The following is an 18,154-nucleotide window of genomic DNA, read 5'->3' on the forward strand; positions in this document are numbered from 1 at the left end:
TGCCTCCAACCAAGCCCCTGCATATGACTGCTACTGCCTAAAAGGAGAAATAAAACATTAATTGCCTTGCAGGTGTTTTGCACAGCATTGGCAATTTTAACACAATGATGAGCTGGCCTTTTTTAACATTCTCTTTCTATAAAATTCACATTTGCTTTACAATTCACTCAGTCTGCAACCAGAATAAATCTTGCTGCTCAGCTGCTGTGCTCTGGGAGGCTCACTGCACACTCACCTATGAATGGGAGCAGTTTTGGGTCCCCAGCACAAAAGTGGGAATTATTTTGGTACAGTGACAGAAATGGCTAAGCAAATTAATTAATGCATTCTGAGAAGCAACAGTGACAGTTTTGAGAGTTCCCAAGACAAATGCAGTAGGATTTAAGACACTGATTCTAAACATTACACTTTTGTCCTACACATGAAGTGTAATGTATAAAAATCAGAGTTTTCTTCCTTCTGAAGTCATGAGGTGGTGAAAGCATGTGGTGGCACAACTGCTGCAGCTCAAGAGCCCAAGAATTGATTGTCCAAGAAAAAAAACATTCACAAAAATTTTATTAAAAAAATTCCCCTTTCATCTCAAACAAGTGAAGCTTAAGTTCTGTACTACTAGGTTATGTTTAGAAAAATGGAAAGAATACAGTAATTTTTGAAGGCTATACATTGTAAAATCCCATAAGTCAGCATAATCTTGGACTGTGCAAGCAAATATAGCAAGTATTTCAGATGTTATTTATTTGGTCCATCAGATGTACAGTATAGTAGTAGTATCTGAGTTTACAAAACATCAAATATAAATAACCTGAAACTGTAACAATACACAAAAATTTGCTTCTTACATTGACATACCAGGCAGTACGAGCTGAAAAACTGGAGTAAATTAACAGTTTTACAGTAATGTACATAGTGCCAGCTGATGTTTAAGAACACTGTTAGAACACGGCACTAATTTGCTTTGTTGGATTTTCTTCTTTACTTGTTCAGGGTGTGAAAAATGTATAGGACTAGGCTAAAAATGTTATTCTTTAAGCATCTGTGATTCTGTGAATGCTGAAGGTGAAGCAGGCACACTTGCAACATGGCCTCAGAAAGGGATAAGCAAATGTGCAGGCAGGCCACTGCTGGGAAACTTCAAAGGTAATCATTGAAAAATAAAAAATGAGTTGCTTAAAATGTGGGCATCTGATGATGGCCCTTTCACTCAATAAAAGTAGGGGTTTTTGTCCTGTTGGATGATACCTAAAAGGCATTTACACAAAAATACCATGCTGTTTCCATGACTGTTTAGGTAAATATTTATCTGCAGGTATTCATAGACTATGTTTCTACCACATTTAATACATGGAATATGGAAAAAACTTCTGAAGAGTCTATTGATAGCAGAGCTTTATCATCAAGAGAAACAGACACAAATTATTTAAGCCAGCAATTTGGTATCCACTTTGAACCAAGATCTTAGAGTTAGTCTAGTTCTGGACATTTTTCACATCCCACCACAATTTGCTGTTACAGTATGACATTATGTGAATCACTTTGTCAAGGGGCCTTAGGAGGTTCCCCCAAATGCTCTTCATCTTGCTCTTAGCTCAGCACACGCTCTTCGCCCCGACGCACTCACACCCTTTCTCCTCAAGTTTCCTCTTGTGGCTCCTGTTCTCCTCCTCCCCAAGGCTGCTGGAAGCACCCTCATCCTCAGACTCCACGATCATGAGGTCATCCTGCTCCTGCTCAGCACGCAATCTCTTGGGCCCCACGCACTCACAGCCCTTCTCCAGCTTCCTCTTGCGGTTCCTGCTCTCCACATCGTCAGCATTGCTGGAAGTACCTTCGTCCTCAGAGTCAACAATCACCACGTCATCCTGCTCTGGAGCTGTAAAAGAGGTTTTGGGGATTCAAATGGATCCTGCAAAGACAGTCTACTCTCAAACTGGTTTTCTACATAAAGAATTGGAGCATTCTTTATCCACATTCCTTGCCACACAACTGCAAGGGTATCTGAAATATCCCTGAAGATACTAGAAAATACGGTTTTCACACTGGTATTTCTTCTTCACTACAGGTGTGGAAAATACTGCAATGAGCCAAAAACAGGGAAATGTGTTAGTTAGCAGGACTTTTTTTGCACATACAGAACAGAAGAATTGCTGCTGCCTGCAGCAGTTGTTGGGAAAAGAAGTTTTGAACACAGGAAGCTGTAGAGCAGCCTCTCCCTTCCCTACTGCACTCAGCACAACTCCCAGGAGAGGCCAGGTTCCAGGAGAGAGAAGCCTCAAAGAGAGGGAGAAGTGGAAGGGTGAGCAGACTTACAAAGCTAAAGGATAACAATGGATAGTATCAAGAAGGAAGACAGAACCAAATGTAAACTTTCAAGACATCTAGTGGATTTTGTTTGGTTTTAAACACAAATTCACTGTAAAAACTTATTAATTATGTTAAATTGTGCAATTCTTAATACAATTAGGAGGAAATTTTAGCAATACTCTTAAAATTTAGTTTTCCCTCAAACAGGAGGGAAGGGACTACAGGACCTGGTGTCTTAAATCTGTGCACATATTTTATATGCAAAGGAACACCAGGTAAATAACAATTTCAGAGTGTATGTATAGTCTTGTACCTTTTGTGCTCTGTAAAAATTGTAAATGTGCATTTTTCTATGTATTATTAGTAATATACAGAGGCAACTTAAATGCCTTTTACTTTGTATTGGTGAAGTTAAATCACAAAACTGAAGACAACTTTAATTGGACTGCACTAGTGAAAGTCTGATTTAATATTGATTACTGTTGATTACCTGTTGATGTTGAGGGTTGTGCTCCATCATCACTACCATTGCTAATGTTCTTGGATGTTGGTTCTGGTGGTTTAGGGCCAATTCTTTCAGGGGTATCACCAACAACTTCAAATTCTACATCTTTTTCTAGGTCTTCACTGCAGAAAAATACATGTTTTAAACAGCCAGAAAATAAAATACTGGTTTTTACACAAAAAAAAACCCCATTCAAGTATTAGAGCACCTTGCAACTGTGACAAAATGAGAAAACACACTGAAAAAGAAGAAAATCTGCCCAGTCTTCTTTCATAATTTATGCTTTGTCTATTCCCAAGCACTATTCCACCCAGTGCTACAAATTCCAAATGCTGAGGAATCAGAAAAAAAATTGTCTGAGCTTCCCTTTCTTCCTTAACAGCACAGCCCTACTGCCACTGAACATGAAGTGTGAGTTTCTGTGTATGTCTATTACTTACCCAGGGTTAAATACACGCCTCAGCTACTTCAGAGGGACTTCTGAACACAGGCAGTCAAGCAGAAGATATCTTATCCTAGCAGGCTGAGCTTTTTTTGCCTTTCTAAATTTTAGGTTTTTTTTAAATGCCATTTTGCTTGTTGGTTGCCTCAAAAGTTAATTTGTTTTTGCAATGTATTCTTATGTTGTGTAACAACAAATTACTGAAATAAACCTTTTTCAGTTATTGTTGTAAAAAGCAAAACCACAACAAAACAAGACCACAATAAGACACAAAACCAACCAAAAACCCTTAAATTGTAATTTCATAAAACATAACCGTTACCTTTTGCCTCTATATTCCTTTTCAGCCGCTTAATCTCTGAACTTCATTCATGTATTTAAACTGTGAGTCAAAAATTCCCTGTGGAACTGTTCTATGTATATACACAAAAGATCCTTATTTCAGAATCCTTACCTATGAAGCACATTGATTAACAGAGTATAGTCCTGGAGGAAATCATCTGCTTGGAGTCGAGTGCCATTTCGAATTCCAAAGTCTGATAATTTCCTGTGATTATTTGCTACAAAAACAGTAAAAAAAGTGCAGTGTATAGAGCTATTTACAGAAAGATCTTTATACCTGAATAAATACGGAGTACTCCAGAACTTTTATGTAGGAACATAAGATTAACACATATTAGCTATATTTAAATTAAAAGCTGACATTTAAGCCTATTAGGAGTTAAAGCTACTTATGTTTGATTTATTTACTCTTCATGCCATCACGTTCAAGCACTTCACAATTACTGTGTTTGGAAACATTTTGGATATGGTTTCTGGCATCACGAACAGAGCACCACCTATGAGCCAGCAAATGCAGGAGGTTTGCAGGCAGAAAACTGTTCCTGAAAGGAATCCTGACACTCCAGCCCAGCAGGGCTTTGTGCAGGAAAGCTGAGCTGCACATGCAGCTTGTACACAATACCCCTGGCTGTCCTCAAACCACTTAAAACACTTGCAAACCCAGTGCACAGGGTGAGCACTGCAACATCTGCCATACAGCACTCTGCAGAGCCCCTTCCAAGGGTTTGTGTACTCTCACCCCAAACCCTCAGGAGCATACATACCTTCTGTTTCACCTTCTTCTGAGGAGATCAGGATAGTTCCCTTTCCATCATCTATCTGTACATCTGGTGCTACCATAGCAAATTTTTCTTTCAGTATCTGAAAACATAAATATATTAATAATTTATTAATAATTAATATATATATTAAAATATATTAAATCTCTGATTTAAAAAGATCTATTAAAAAAAGAATCTTATGTTGATTTTCTTATTTTGGCTCATTCTCAGGCATCCACTGAAAATCCATACTTTTTTGTTCACTTCCACAAACGAAATTATTATATTTTTGAGATCTGATACTTACCGGTTCATATATTCTAGAAAGTTCTTTAGAATACTTCATAAAATAACAGTATTACAAATCAATTGTGACTACAACTGTAATGTAGCTACTGAACTTTCAACTTAAATGCAAATTTCATTTTTTGCACTCAGACATAGGCTTTAAAACCACCAAAATTTACAAAATGCAAACATTCTTTCACAAGACATACAACACACATGGGCAAGAAGGATATTGGCTAATCAGCTCTTGTAGCTGAGAGAAATGTAGAGTAAATATAAACAGGAGATTCTCTGCCAAAATATAAATTATTAAAATAAGGTATTTGCTCAGTAAAGTATTAGATTCTAAATGAAAGCTGTAGCTCGAGATTTACCTTATCTTGGAGTGTCAACACAGTAACTTTGTGTGTGTTAAGTTTCACAGTCACTTCTGGCTTACTTGCACATACATAACAATTGGGATTTGGTGGATCCAAAGCACAAGGAACCAATAGCTTCTTCCTGGGATTTGGCTGCTTGTTCAGAAAAATCTTGAGGACAGACAAGAAGAAATCAGATTATTCTTTAATTACCAGCATGTCTTAAGCCTGTTTTCCTGCAGATTTCTTGTCCTGGTCTCCCAGACTGTCCTGTTCCCTAATCCCCTCTGCTGTGCCTGCTGAGCAGGAGTCTCACACGACCAGCTCACCCTGTGCTGACAGGGCAGCTCCTGCCAACATCTCTAACACCAAACAGCCACACTGCAAGTGATGGCAGCCTGGTTCTCTCTCCTATCCAGCACAAATTTTTATTAAGTCATTGGAATTTACTGATCCTTAAGACCTGCACTTCTCTTTTCATTGTGAAAATTGGGAAGTCTCCAGCATATTCAGAATCTACTGAAGTGACAAGTGACAGTAAAACTACACTAGTGAAAAAATGTTAAATCTAAAAAAAAAATGTTAACTTTTGAACAAATAATAAATAGCAAGAAAACAAAAGGATTTTGTTCCCACTTACCGTTCTACACTGATCTATTTTCCCCGATAAAATCTTCAAACCCTCCAGCACTATCAGCCCAGCTATCACTGCATTGGTAGTGGCTATAGCTGGGATAATATTTCCTGCCATTGCTGCAAAACAAACAAGAGTATGAAGATCTTTAACAGCAAAAGAAAACAAGAAGATCATAATATAAATAAAACAATGCTACATTTTATCCTTACACTTGATATCAAATCTGCTCTTCATATTCATTCCAAAAACATGCATCCTGAGGTTTGCAGCAGCAGTGACAAAATCCATGGCAGAAGGGTCATCCTAAAAAGAAGTTAATACAAAAAGTATTTAAAAATCTGATTACTCATTGGAAAGTTTGCAACACATGGTTCCTAAAATCTTAAAAACCAGAATTTAAAAAATAAAAATTCTATACAAAATTCCATTTCAAATTCAATATACTTCCTCTTTTAGATGGTGTACTCAGAGCAGCAGCACTTTAAATACTAACTACAGTTTCTAAACATGTATTTTAGTATAATTAGTATATTTATGTTAGTTTAATTAATATATTTGTACTAATAAAACATCTTGTGCATATATTTAAATCCTAAGTCTTACAATGTTTCAAACATTTTCAACATTGACTTTTAATTCTGAATCAGTTTCAAACACTGGGTGTTTCAGAAAGAAGCATTTGTACTATTTGTCACAGCAGTATTTTACTATTTTGCCCTGCCCCCCTATATTTACAGAATACTTTTTTCTTATGCCAAATGACCACTGACTAGAAGTGATACTGTGTGTGGTGATAAATGAGAAAATTCTTGTTTTCTTCAACAGCTGATTGCTCAACCTCAGTAAAACTCCAGCTACTGACACCTGGCTAGGAGCAGGTTTTGGAGACAGATAAGAAGGGAAAAGTTAAGTTGCATTATTAAAATATTTTCAAAAATCAAAATATGACAAAATACTCTGTGCTTTTATGAGCTGGAGAATTTGGTGAATTAAGTTATTTCACACCACAGAAGTTAATCCTTACTCTCAGTGAGTTACACAATACAGTGTTTAAAGAATATATTTGTTTACATATGGAAAGGGTTTCCATAAGGTGCCAGTTCTAAGCAGTATCATTTTGGAAGGAAACTGAACGAGCCCAAGTAATACTTGTATTACACATGTAGATTTTATACATGGCAAACTAACCTTATCCCATATAAGTGCTTCTCCATCAGCCTTCTCAGCCAGGTGAAGACTCAGGGTTTTAACACTCTTTGAAAACAGGTCTGCATAGCTCCTGACATTGAGAACCTGCTGATCCTTCAACACTGCAGAGCTCTCATTCTGCTGGTCAGATATGTTCTCCTCTTTGGGGGAAAAAAAAAAAAAATCAGGAATATTTAGAAGTTCCACAGAAGTTCTCCCAAATAACTTTCCAATTTCAGCAAAATTTGGTATTTTCTAAATTGAAGACTATCCTTAATCTACAGTAGCCCAAACATTTTACGACAAATCTGCATTTAAAACTGCAAGTATAGCTAAGATATCAGTCACCTAAACATGCACAAATTACAGCAAATATAAATTTTCAACCTAACAATTTTCAGAGATAAATCTTATGAGAAGTGCTTATGGTAAAGTGTCCTAGAATAAACTGACCTAATTTTGTTAAACCTGTATTTTCTACAGCCAATACTGAGCATCTAAAACAACAATTGCGAAACAGTCTTAGAAAAAGTGGTGTCAATATAGAGAAAAACTTGAAATATTCAGGAAATGGAATGAATTAATGCATTCATTATCAGAATTCAACTGCAGCAGTAAAAAAATGTAAATATCACAGAGATGCATTAATAAACAGCGGGTACAACTTACAAATAAACAGGAGGAGGGACAGTTACCTTGCTTTTGTACCTCAGCCCAGTCCAGTGGCACTGGAGGCTTTCTTTTCCTCCACAGCTTATCCATTGTCAGCAGATATCTAATGTCATCTTTGAAAAGCTAGGAAACATGAAAAAAAATAAATTAAAGGGAAAGAACAAAAACCAAAAAAACCCCACAAAACAAACTGAAAAATCAGCATTACATTGATGAGGTTTTGATTTTCTCCTTGACAGTGTTTTTAACTACATAAAAAGATTCTAAAAACTTATTCCCCACTCTTTAACACTCATTGCATAGAGCAGACACAGTTCTGATAAATCAGGAGAGGAATAAAGTGAAAAATCAAGAAACAGTAGTTCAAACAGTGGTTTCACCTGTCTACTGAAGCCACCCCTACAGTTCTTTGTATGCCCTCTCTGAGATACATGAATGAACATGCCAAAGAATTTCCAAAGAAAAGTTATTGCTACCTATGAACATTACACTCAAGCTCATTTCCTCTATTTATCCACTTTCAGTAATTATTTGGAACAAGAACTCCTAAATCAGTTTGTTTTTTCTTATGCCAGAGCCTGATAATGCACAGATATAATGCACAGATGACTGATGCTTTTAGGTCCTCAGATTGATTCTGATTATGCCCAGTGCAATTCCAGAGATCAAATAGACCCTCTGCCATTAAAAGTAATTGCAATGGAGTTTTGCACAGTGGCCAGGCTGCTGCAGCCATCTCTACAGATGCAATGGAATCCTGAAAAATATGCAAATGTTGCAAGAGACCAACACAACAGCAAATGTTGGTGGATGTCACGACACGATCATATGATGGCTAGCATTCAGTGTCCAAGCTGGGGCTTGACTTAATTTACAGCACCTCATACATTTTAAATAAAGACATTTATTTGGGGTAAAGAAGATACCTTAGTAAAAAGTTTAACTGGATCATAGCCAGTGGATTTAGCCCACTCCTTAGTTGAAACACGCTTTATCTCACCATCTTCATTGGATGCTAGTGCTCTGGCTTCTGCTTCTGCTGGCTCCCCTATTAATAAAGCAATAAACAGTCTTTTAAATTAAATTAAAAAAAAAAAATCCCATCCAAATATTACCCCCAGAGTCAATTACCAAAATTATGCAGGGAGCATAAAATGATTTTATTGCACCCAACAAAAGCTGAATTAGGCACAGTGTGCCTGATCCTCTTTGCCTCTGCAAATACAACTCACTGATTTAACTTGATATCACCCAACTCCTTTATTGGCAGAAACAATTGTTTCCCACTAATTTTCTCACATAATGTTGATACTTCAGAAATGTCTTACCACCCCCTTTTAGTAGTCTCTTTTCTGGCTAGAGTCTTAGTTTGGTTGGGATTTCAAAACAAACAAATTTAAAAAAATCAGTTCCCTATCTCTGGTTCTTTTTATACAAAAAAAACTCTATAAAGATGCTAATAATTTTCTTTCCTTTCCTGTCACATCCAACAATTGCTATCATGATTTCTAATAATGAAGTTGATGTTTTCATGGAGCTATTAACGTCTTGACTGAATGAGAAAAATCAACTCAGAGACCATCACTTTATGTGTAAATTTGTGAATGTTTCCCCCCTTTCACCAATGCATCATTTGCATTACTTCATATTTATCTGCCTCATGTATCATTGCCCAGACATTCTGTATTGTGAAGCTTTCTACTACTTTTTGCAGTTAGTCCTCATGTTTTTTATTCTGAGTGACTTTGGCTAATCATCTGTGCCGAACAGCACACATCTCCCATCTGAGACTCCTCTAATCACCATTTATCTCTACCATTCAAGTAGTTTATTCACTTCAGGACCTTCAGCCTTTTTTGTCCCCTTGGCTGCTTATTCCCCTTGGAACCCCTTGGGTTCACCTCAACAGTTTTTGGATTTGGCCCCTGCACATTCAGAACAGCCTAAACCAGACACACAGTGCACAGGCTTGCTGATTGCTTCCACGGACCCACAGAGCACAACTTCCCTGTATAAATGTTGCATTGACTCTTCCCTGGATGTCCTGGTTTGGGCTGAGTTAATTTTCCTCCTAGTAGCTGGTCCAGTGCTGTGCTTTGCAGTTGTCATGTTGGTAACACACTGATGTTTTAGTTGTTCTAAGTTGTTCCTATGCCAAGTCAAGGACTTTTCAGTTTCCTGTGCTGTGCCAGAGAGCAGGAGCACAAGGAGCTGGGAGGGAGCAGAGCCAGGACAGCTGACCTGAACTGACCACAGGGATATTCCAGACCTCAGAACATCCTGCTCAGCACATAAACTGGGGGAGTTGGCTGGGAGGGGCTGATCTCTGCCTGGGGACTGGCTGAGCATCCACTGGCCAGCAGGCAGTCAGCAACTGTGTAACCTGTTTGTCTTGAGTATTATTCCCCCTCTCTTTATTCCAATTATTATCAATAATATGATACATTTGTTTCCATTATTAGCTGTTCTTATCCCAGCCTGTGAGGTTCACTTTTTGTGTGGTTCTCCCTGCTCTGGGCACAGCAGTGAGCAAGGAGTGCTGAGCTGCCAGCTGGGGTCAAACCTGGACACTGCCACCTCTGCGTGACCACAGCACCCCTAGGGTGGCCACTGCAGACACCAGGATCCAGCTCAGCACTCCTGTAACTCCCCTGCTGGCTTTACTTAAATAAGTGGCATTGCATTTGCTACCTATCAACTACTTTGTTTCAAGTGACTTGATATTGCCACTCTTTTTAAGACTCACCTATTTCATTCTGCATTTCCTGTAGGAACAACCTGTCCAGTGATCATTATCTGATGTTCAAAGAATTTGAAGAGTTGGAGGATCCTCTAAGCTCCCCCTCCCAAGTCCATTCATCTATCAAAGGATCCAAAAGAAGCAACCAACAATGATGCTTATTCACCTCATAGTAACTATGATTACTGTCCTTACAGAAAAATACTGAATAGCCATAAAAATATCACTCCAAATGGGCTTATTTCCAGTGTAGATTAATGCTGAAGTGTTGCAGGCTAGAAGAGCTCAAACACAACTCCTGAAGTTCCTTGCAGACCCTCAGCTAGGAGTGGGAAATGCAGAGTGACTACAAACATCACTCAGTACTCCGTTCAAAATACAAGCCTCCCAGAGGCCAGTAACAGAATCTTCTTTAAAGAAAACTGGGCTGAACTCTCTAACCTTAAGAAATGTACAGAAAGGAGTCATAATCTCTGAAACAGAACATTTCAGTAACAGGGTAAGCCACCAGTTTATATCACACTCACAGGCAGCTTCAGGATCAGCTCTGTCAGGTGAGACTTCTTGATCAGCATCTTCTTCTCCAAACAACTGGCTGTATAACAATTAAGAACAACAAGACTAGAATTTCAGCATATCTGGTTAAAGACTTCAATATTTGCTAATGGATATATATTCATTTTAGGATTCTTGCTTTCAGACAGATTGCCACTTCATACATTGTTTTTTAAACTGATGGGATTCATCACATGTGGACTTAACGCTGACAACACAAATATAAAAATTAATTTAGCAAAACAATTTTCTGTATAACTCACTCAGTAGCGAGTTATAATTATATTACTTATATTTCACACAATATTCAGCCTAATATTTACACTGCAGTACTAAATGCATTTTTAGAACCTCTGGGATATCCAAGGTTCCAACAAACTTTACACTTGTTTATACATGCATTAAACTGAAAAATGTGCTTACTTCATACAAAGATGAAGAATAAAGCAACCTCAACCTCAACTGCTGTGCCAAACTACTCTGCCAGATATTTTGTGCTATTAGAGCAAGGCCTAAATACTAATCAACCTTCCATCTTTATAACCACTCCAGAACCCAGGTCAGGGAACTCAATTTTCACCATAATCCATCTAAATCAATTTAAAATTAATTTAAAATCCATTATAGTAAATAAAAGGTGTGAGAATTTTATTTCTTTCTCTGCAGGTTTAGAAACCAGAAGAATGAACCATATTAGCTATTTTTTTTAAAAAAGTCACTTACTTGAACAAATACTTTGCCCACACAATGCAGTGGATAGGCTCCGAGGGCGTATTTCGGATTGTGCAGCCTGGGAAAGTTTTCTGAGTTGGTTTAGGCTGACATTCATAACATTCTGTCACTCCCTGGTGAAAAATGAAGCATTTACTTGTCACTCTGACAAGGCTACTGATAGTTTGGGCTATTAACAGATGAACTGTAACTCTATCTCCAAACACCCACTCCCTGTTGTCCAAAATAGCCAATGACAAGAGTGACACCCCACCTAACCTTTTTGATAACAGTTACTTGTCCAAGGTAGCCTGCAGTTCCACTCTCTATAAGAGGAATATCAGCAGCCAGACACATCCTGTTCACATGGTTACGGGCAGCTGCAAATCAAGAGGGTTTTAAAGAAAAAAATTGAATAGTTAAGAAAAAAGAAGTTTTACTTCTCCATATTCAAACTAGCATCCTATGTGCTTATCTTTAATATACCTTGTTTCTCTATAGAGCACTACACCATTTTCACAAAGCCCAGTTTCCCATTCTCACAAGATATATGGACAATAATAAACACATCAAACTCAAGTGACTAAAGCCACCCACAGTACCCAGCAGTTCTCATGAAGCAGCAATTAATTAGCAGTGTACATTTCCTTTCAGAACACCTGCAGAAGCGCTAAACCACCCCTTCAAGTTTCTAGCAAAGCACACGAGGCTTAGTCCAGCTGCAGATGCGTTGGGAAGATACTTGTTACTCAAATGACACTGCAGCAAAGAACAAGCAACATCTGCAATATAAAATCATAGTGAAAACTTCACCTCTGTTATCCAGAGCATTCATAACCAACGTAAACTGGCGGAAGAACTCTACGTTATAGTCAGGGCTACAGAAAACAAAAACAACATTTCAAATGGCACATCTGAGTTGTTGGTTATTACTGCACAACAGAAACTCTACTCATGCAACTGATGTTCGTGTGATAAATTACACATATTAGAAATTTATACATTTAGCTACCCTTTAACTTCCCCATTTGTCTTCTGCCCACTTTAAAGCTGGGAGAAAGCATGACTTCCATGCTGCTGGAAGGAAGCTACTGCAATTAGTACTAATTTGACCAATGAAACAGGCAGACAAGGGAAACTGATTAAACTACTCTGACCTAATGAGTAAATTGGCTGAGCTGTGGTAACTGACCTTAAAAACCATCAGCTGTGTCTAAAACATGCACACTGTAATTACCACAGCTCATCAGACTGTGCATAATTCATTGTGCTGTGATAGCTCCATTGGTTTGGCTGTGTGGCCATACCCTGAGGAGCCAACACATGGGACCTTAAATCCTGATGCTTCAGTTATCTTTACATTGCATTTTTCTGACTTGAAGAAGAAGGTGGAGAAGAAGAGAGAGAAAAGAGGAAATAGGATTAACAGTATCAGGAGAAAGATACAGCAAGTCAGTGTTTCACTGGCTAAGAGCAACATCAAAGTTCAAACCTCCATGGTACACGGAAATTAGGGCAAATATAAATTAAAACATGGGGAACAGCTAGTGGAACCCTACAGAATTGTACTCTACTCACTGGTTGCAGATCATAAAGCCTAAATTTCAGCAGCTTGGGGCATATATAAATGATACTTAGTTACCTACACACACACACAAAGGACTTAATTTTTTTAATCATATATTCAACATTCACATGTCTTTTAATTTCATTACTGCTCAAGACATCAGGACATCCTTACAGAGTAGAAACTCATGTTGCCAATAAAATGAAAAACAGACACAAACAAATGACTACAGCTTACTACCAGAGCTTAAAACCCATGCAAAAGCCAGATTTCCACTCATGTGTGTGGTAGTTCACATTCACAGCTATTTCTCCTTACTGAGGAAGCCTTGTAAGATATGTTAAAACACACCATTGTAGCATTTAAATAACACAGTACTTGCAAATCAAACATGTAATTAGAGCTTAAAACCAAACATACTTCATGATGCTATCATGGTAAGCTATAATATTAGCTTCTGGACAAAACTGTAACACGCTTTCCTTGGCAACCTAGAAACAAAACAAAAAAAAGAAAACAAAAAAAACACTTATTATTTCTTCCTTCCTTCTAAAAGACAGACTTGATACCACCTGTGTATCGAGTAACTTGACTACCTTAAAAGATTTAAATACTTTAATAATGAAATGCTGTGGACAGCCACAATCAGCCAACCAACGCTTACTTACCTCTTCTGAGCAGAAACTAAACTGTGACATGTTTGTAACACTATCCACAAAATAATACAGAATAATGAGGCTTGAGCTTTGACTTTTTCCTCACCTGTGATTTTGATCTTCCAACATGTTTCTTCTGAAACAGAAACTGTCTGTTGAGATTGCTGACATCAATAGTATCCAAATCAATCTATAAACACACAAAAGAGGCATTTCACTTTCATAGGAAGAAAAGGAACAAAACCATTAACACAGTTTGAAGAAAAGACAATTGGCCAAAACGAAGAAACTTTACAGACCACTTCTCAAACGTTTCAGGTGTTACATCAGCACTACAGCAACTGAAGAGGCACAAGCAGTCACCTAATTATCTTCAGGAATCCACCTCTTATCAATGCTTGCTGACAGGGGACCTCGACAAAAGTGCAGGGCTACATGAGAACAAACTTTCTGCAGAGAGCCCCTGCTGAAAATGCACGTTACTCCCAAGATACATCCACACAGCAGTGAGCAGAAAGCAAACACCAATGGTGCTGCTTGCACAGGATAAAGATTGTAGCAGCAGTTCCTGAAGAGCTCAGTGCAAGCTCAGGTGGGAAAATGCCAAAATCCATCGAAACAGGTCCGGCCAGCCTCTCCCTGCACCGCCCACCCTGAGCACTAGCTCGGTGCTTCCCCCAGGCCCAGGAAAGGCTGCTCCAAACCAACTGGTCCTTCCACTTTATAGAGCACGGCTTTAAGCACCTGAATCGGTAAATCAAGGGCTGCACAGCCACCTTACACACACACTGCAGGGCAAAAGCTTTTACTGCCTGTCCCCAGGACTAACTGCCCAAGTGCACATTAACAAATTATGAAGTCTACTTATAAAAAAAGAAATCAAATCACTCAATCAAAATGTTTAAAAACATGCAGCATAGAGCACAAAGGATGCCATGACTGCAATTCCCCTAACAGTTATGTTTCTATTTATTTATGCACAGGAACAGCATAAACCCCCATATCTTTAGCCCCCACAAGAATTAAGAAGATTTAACTATAACTTTGACATTTATTCCTAGCTTTGTTATCACTTCTTCTTGTGCAATTGAAGTTTCTTTGATCAACAGCTCTTATTAGCGTCTTCTCCCGTCCTTAACATTTTTAATGAGGAGAGTTTTTCTGAGCATCAGAGATATTTCTCCCAAATTCTCACAGGTAATGCTGACATACTCTGCACAGTAACACCTTCAGCTACCCTGAAGAGAGCACTCCCAGACTGACTGTGCAGTGTGAAGTTTAAATGTGACCTACTCAGGGTGCTCTCACACGCTTCTGACTACCTGAATTATGAAAAAAGCACGGCACACACTCTTTGAATATCCTCTACATGAGAGATCCAAACCCTGAGATTAATCCACCTCTTTTCTTTACAGTGTATTTTCAATTGAAGGAGTGTAAGTTTTAACATACTAAAAACTGCAATAGCTACAGAGTTTAAATAAAACAGTTAATAAAAGCATCTGTGGATACAGAGCAAACAGAAAAGATACTATGTTTTGAAAATATATTATAGAGCTGAGACTATTAAACATTACTGCCACAGCAATTACTTGTGGCCTTGTCTCTTTTCATGAAAATGGTATTTGAGTAATTCACATTTCTACCTCTGTTCCTTCCTCGAAAGACACACAGAAAGTTTGCTTAGTCCAAAGCCAGAAAGCCCAAGAACTTCAAGGGAAAACAGTAAAATACAAAACTGTTAAAAACTTCACTAGCCAGAAAGCTTTGAGTATTTCAGCTGGAGAGGATGACAAGTGACATCAGCTCCTGCTGAGAACAAGAATTACATCATTAAAGGGAGCAAAGGGAGTTCTCCAGAGAGAAAACTTGAGACCATTAGACCTCAACAGAAGCTTCAGTCTAGCTAAGAATGATGAGAATTTAACAGCTCATTTATAAGACAACTACACTCTTCCCATTTTGGTAACCTGGAAGAAAAGGCATCATAAACTTAACAACATTTATTCATGTTCTTAATTCAGACCTGGATCCCAAAAAATGTGATTCTGTTCTTCATTCATAGGACAAGGGTATGCCTTTCAAGACACTAAGGTCACATATTAGTCAGCTGTCTGGTATTCAAAACTAGTAATTTTTTTTTTAGTATTAATATTATTTTTAAAAAATCACAACTTACTTATAAAAATAAAAAGTATTTTCAGATGTTCAAGTTTGTTAATATTTAATAACTGATGAAAACTCTCAAAAATATCACAAATGCTGACAAAAGCTATTTATTCTGCTAACAGCAAATTCCTTCTTTGTCTAACAAGACATCTTTTGCTTTTGCCTTGTCTTGTACCCACCTGTTCCCTATTTATGTCTTGCATAAAACACTGCCATCACTGGCATTTGAAGACAGCCCTGATCCAACATGTATTTAAGTTAATGAAGTCCCACCAAGTCAGCCTTGAAAGGCAGTACCGACTCCCAAACCATAACAAGTGAAACAACAAGCACACCCTGATGAGATTCATGCCTAATGACTAATTGGAAAATCAGGAGCTTTAAGCTGTGTTATAATGGACTGCAGGAGCACATAACTGACAGCAGAGCAGGGGGAGAAAGAGGGGAACAGTGCACAAAATGCTCCCAGCTCCTCTGCAGTTATTTATTTCCCTGGTGCAGTGTTCAAACTGGACAGTCTCTCAAACCAAAGGAAAAATTGGAATTAAACATATTCTACAAGTTTAAAAACTTGTAGGAAAGCCCAAGCCGTAAGAATAACCAATAACTGTTTTCTTCTAGAAGCTGATATGGTTGTAGATAGGAGCTGCTCTGCTCAACAAGTCTGACTGCAAACCCAAACTCCTCACAACCTGTCACACAAAACTCTCAGATGCGACTCCTGAACACGTTAGTTAAAAGGTATGGAAGGAAACAGACCTATGCTCTAGCTGGTTTTAAAACCATAAACTCTTCCTTACTACAGTAAGAAACCAATAAAGGTCTGGATCTGGCAATCATATTTTCACCAACAGTATTTCTCTCTATCTCCTTTATATTACTAGCCTCTCACATCTGCCCTTCCTGTACGCATTCACAGATTAATATCTGGAAGCAAAAGTGAAAGCACGAGCCCGCGGGAAGCGCCAGCACTGAAGGGTTTACAGCCCGGGATCTGAAAGCACAGTTCACCTCTCCCGGGGGTTTCTCGCTGCAATTCACTACCGGACCATCACCCCCAGCTCCGGCAAAGGCGGCACTCAGCAAAACTAAAGACTTTCAAGATCTCGCCGGGCAGCAAGCAGGGCACAGCACGGTCTCCCGGGCGGTTCCATCCATACGGACACATACGGCCTTGCCAGGACGGCGGCCGGACCTCGGCGGGGGAAGGAGGAGCTCCCGCGCCCGGTGGGGGCCCGGGCTGAGGGGGGCGGCGATGGCGCGCAGGCCGCGGCGCCCGTGTGGCGCCCCGGCCCGGCGGTCCCGCGGCGGCTTTGGCGGGCCGGGGCGCTTTGAAACCGCGCCCACACCGCAGCGGCAGAGCGGCCCCGCCGACGCCGCGCCCCCGCCGAGCGGCACCCGCGGCCCCGGGCCCGGCCTCCCCCCGCCCGCCCGCCCGCCCGCGCCGGAGCGCCCCAGCTCCCGCCCCGGCATCGACCCGCACCACGTAAATGCTGCTGAAGCCGGTGAGCACCAGGTTCTTGAGCAGCTCGCAGCCGATGCCGCCGGCCCCCCCCACCAGGACCCGCGCCTGGGACACGGCCTGGGCCAGCTCGGGGCGCAGAGGCCCCGACAGCGCCGCCGCCATGATGGACACGGCGGCGCCTCCGCGCGCCTCCTCACGGGCCCGCCGGGACAGAGCGCCGCCCTCGAGCGCGCAGCGCCCCCTACCGCCCCGGAGGACCGCGCACTGCCCGGGAAAGCCACCGCGGGGCGGGGATGGAGCGACCCGAGTTCGAGCCCCGCTGCCGCCGGAGAGCCCCAGGGAGCACTCCTGGCGCAACAGGAGATTTTTATTTGTTGCATTAATTCTTAATATATTTATAGTTCAAATATACATATTTAATATGTTTATATGCTAAAGATTTTCATATATTATATTATTATAAAGAGAGCTCAGTAAGTGTTTGGACAATGTTCCCAAGCACATGGTGGGATTCGTGGGGCATCCTGAGCAGGGCCAGGACTTCATGATCCTGATGGGTCCCCCACAGCTCAGCATATTCTATTATATTTTTAATATATTTATTTCTAATGTTTTTTATTTTTTATATTAATTTTTATTACTTCACCTAAGTTAACTAGCTTGCCTCCAGAAGCTGACATAGTAAGCTACAATTCCTTCTTAAAAGCAGTTTCGCAATGTGTGTCGTTTCCTCTCCTCCCAACCTCCCCTTCCTTTAAACCCACACTTTTAGTGCATTAATTAATGTTTCAGC

General features: G+C 39.8%; 1 protein-coding gene across 2 annotated transcripts; it reads right to left on the bottom strand.

The window, feature by feature from the left end:
- Positions 1-541: 541 nt before the first annotated feature.
- On the bottom strand, positions 542-17,535 carry UBA2 (ubiquitin like modifier activating enzyme 2). Of its 2 annotated transcripts, XM_005530133.3 has the most exons (17): positions 17,380-17,535; positions 13,834-13,917; positions 13,492-13,562; positions 12,318-12,382; positions 11,784-11,884; positions 11,517-11,638; positions 10,766-10,833; positions 8,425-8,546; positions 7,522-7,621; positions 6,827-6,987; positions 5,848-5,941; positions 5,642-5,754; positions 5,017-5,172; positions 4,358-4,454; positions 3,706-3,811; positions 2,795-2,931; positions 542-1,873 (listed from the first exon to the last, which is right to left on the bottom strand). In XM_005530133.3, exons 1-17 carry the CDS (start codon positions 17,521-17,523, stop codon positions 1,590-1,592), a joined length of 2,025 nt encoding a protein of 674 aa, XP_005530190.2. In that variant the 5' UTR covers positions 17,524-17,535; the 3' UTR covers positions 542-1,589. The 2 variants fall into 2 exon arrangements, with proteins under 2 accessions (XP_005530190.2, XP_087918435.1); XM_088062309.1 differs by lacking the exons at positions 13,492-13,562; positions 17,380-17,535 and adding an exon at positions 16,908-17,094.
- Positions 17,536-18,154: the final 619 nt, after the last annotated feature.

Source organism: Pseudopodoces humilis, chromosome 14 (assembly GCF_049639895.1).
Source record: "Pseudopodoces humilis isolate 2021_Gansu_Grassland_sample_001 chromosome 14, ASM4963989v1, whole genome shotgun sequence".
Lineage (NCBI taxonomy): Eukaryota > Metazoa > Chordata > Aves > Passeriformes > Paridae > Pseudopodoces > Pseudopodoces humilis.

Bases quoted from the DNA above. Each gene is read 5' to 3' on its own strand.
- UBA2 (XM_005530133.3), bottom strand. From the start codon at position 17,523: ATGGCGGCGGCGCTGTCGGGGCCTCTGCGCCCCGAGCTGGCCCAGGCC. The intron at 5,755-5,847 runs GTAAGGATAAAA...TTTGTTTTGCAG, and splicing joins GAGCAGATTTGATATCAAGT to CAATGGCAGGAAATATTATC. The intron at 3,812-4,357 runs GTATGTATGCTC...CTGTTTTTGTAG, and splicing joins AGAAGAAGGTGAAACAGAAG to CAAATAATCACAGGAAATTA.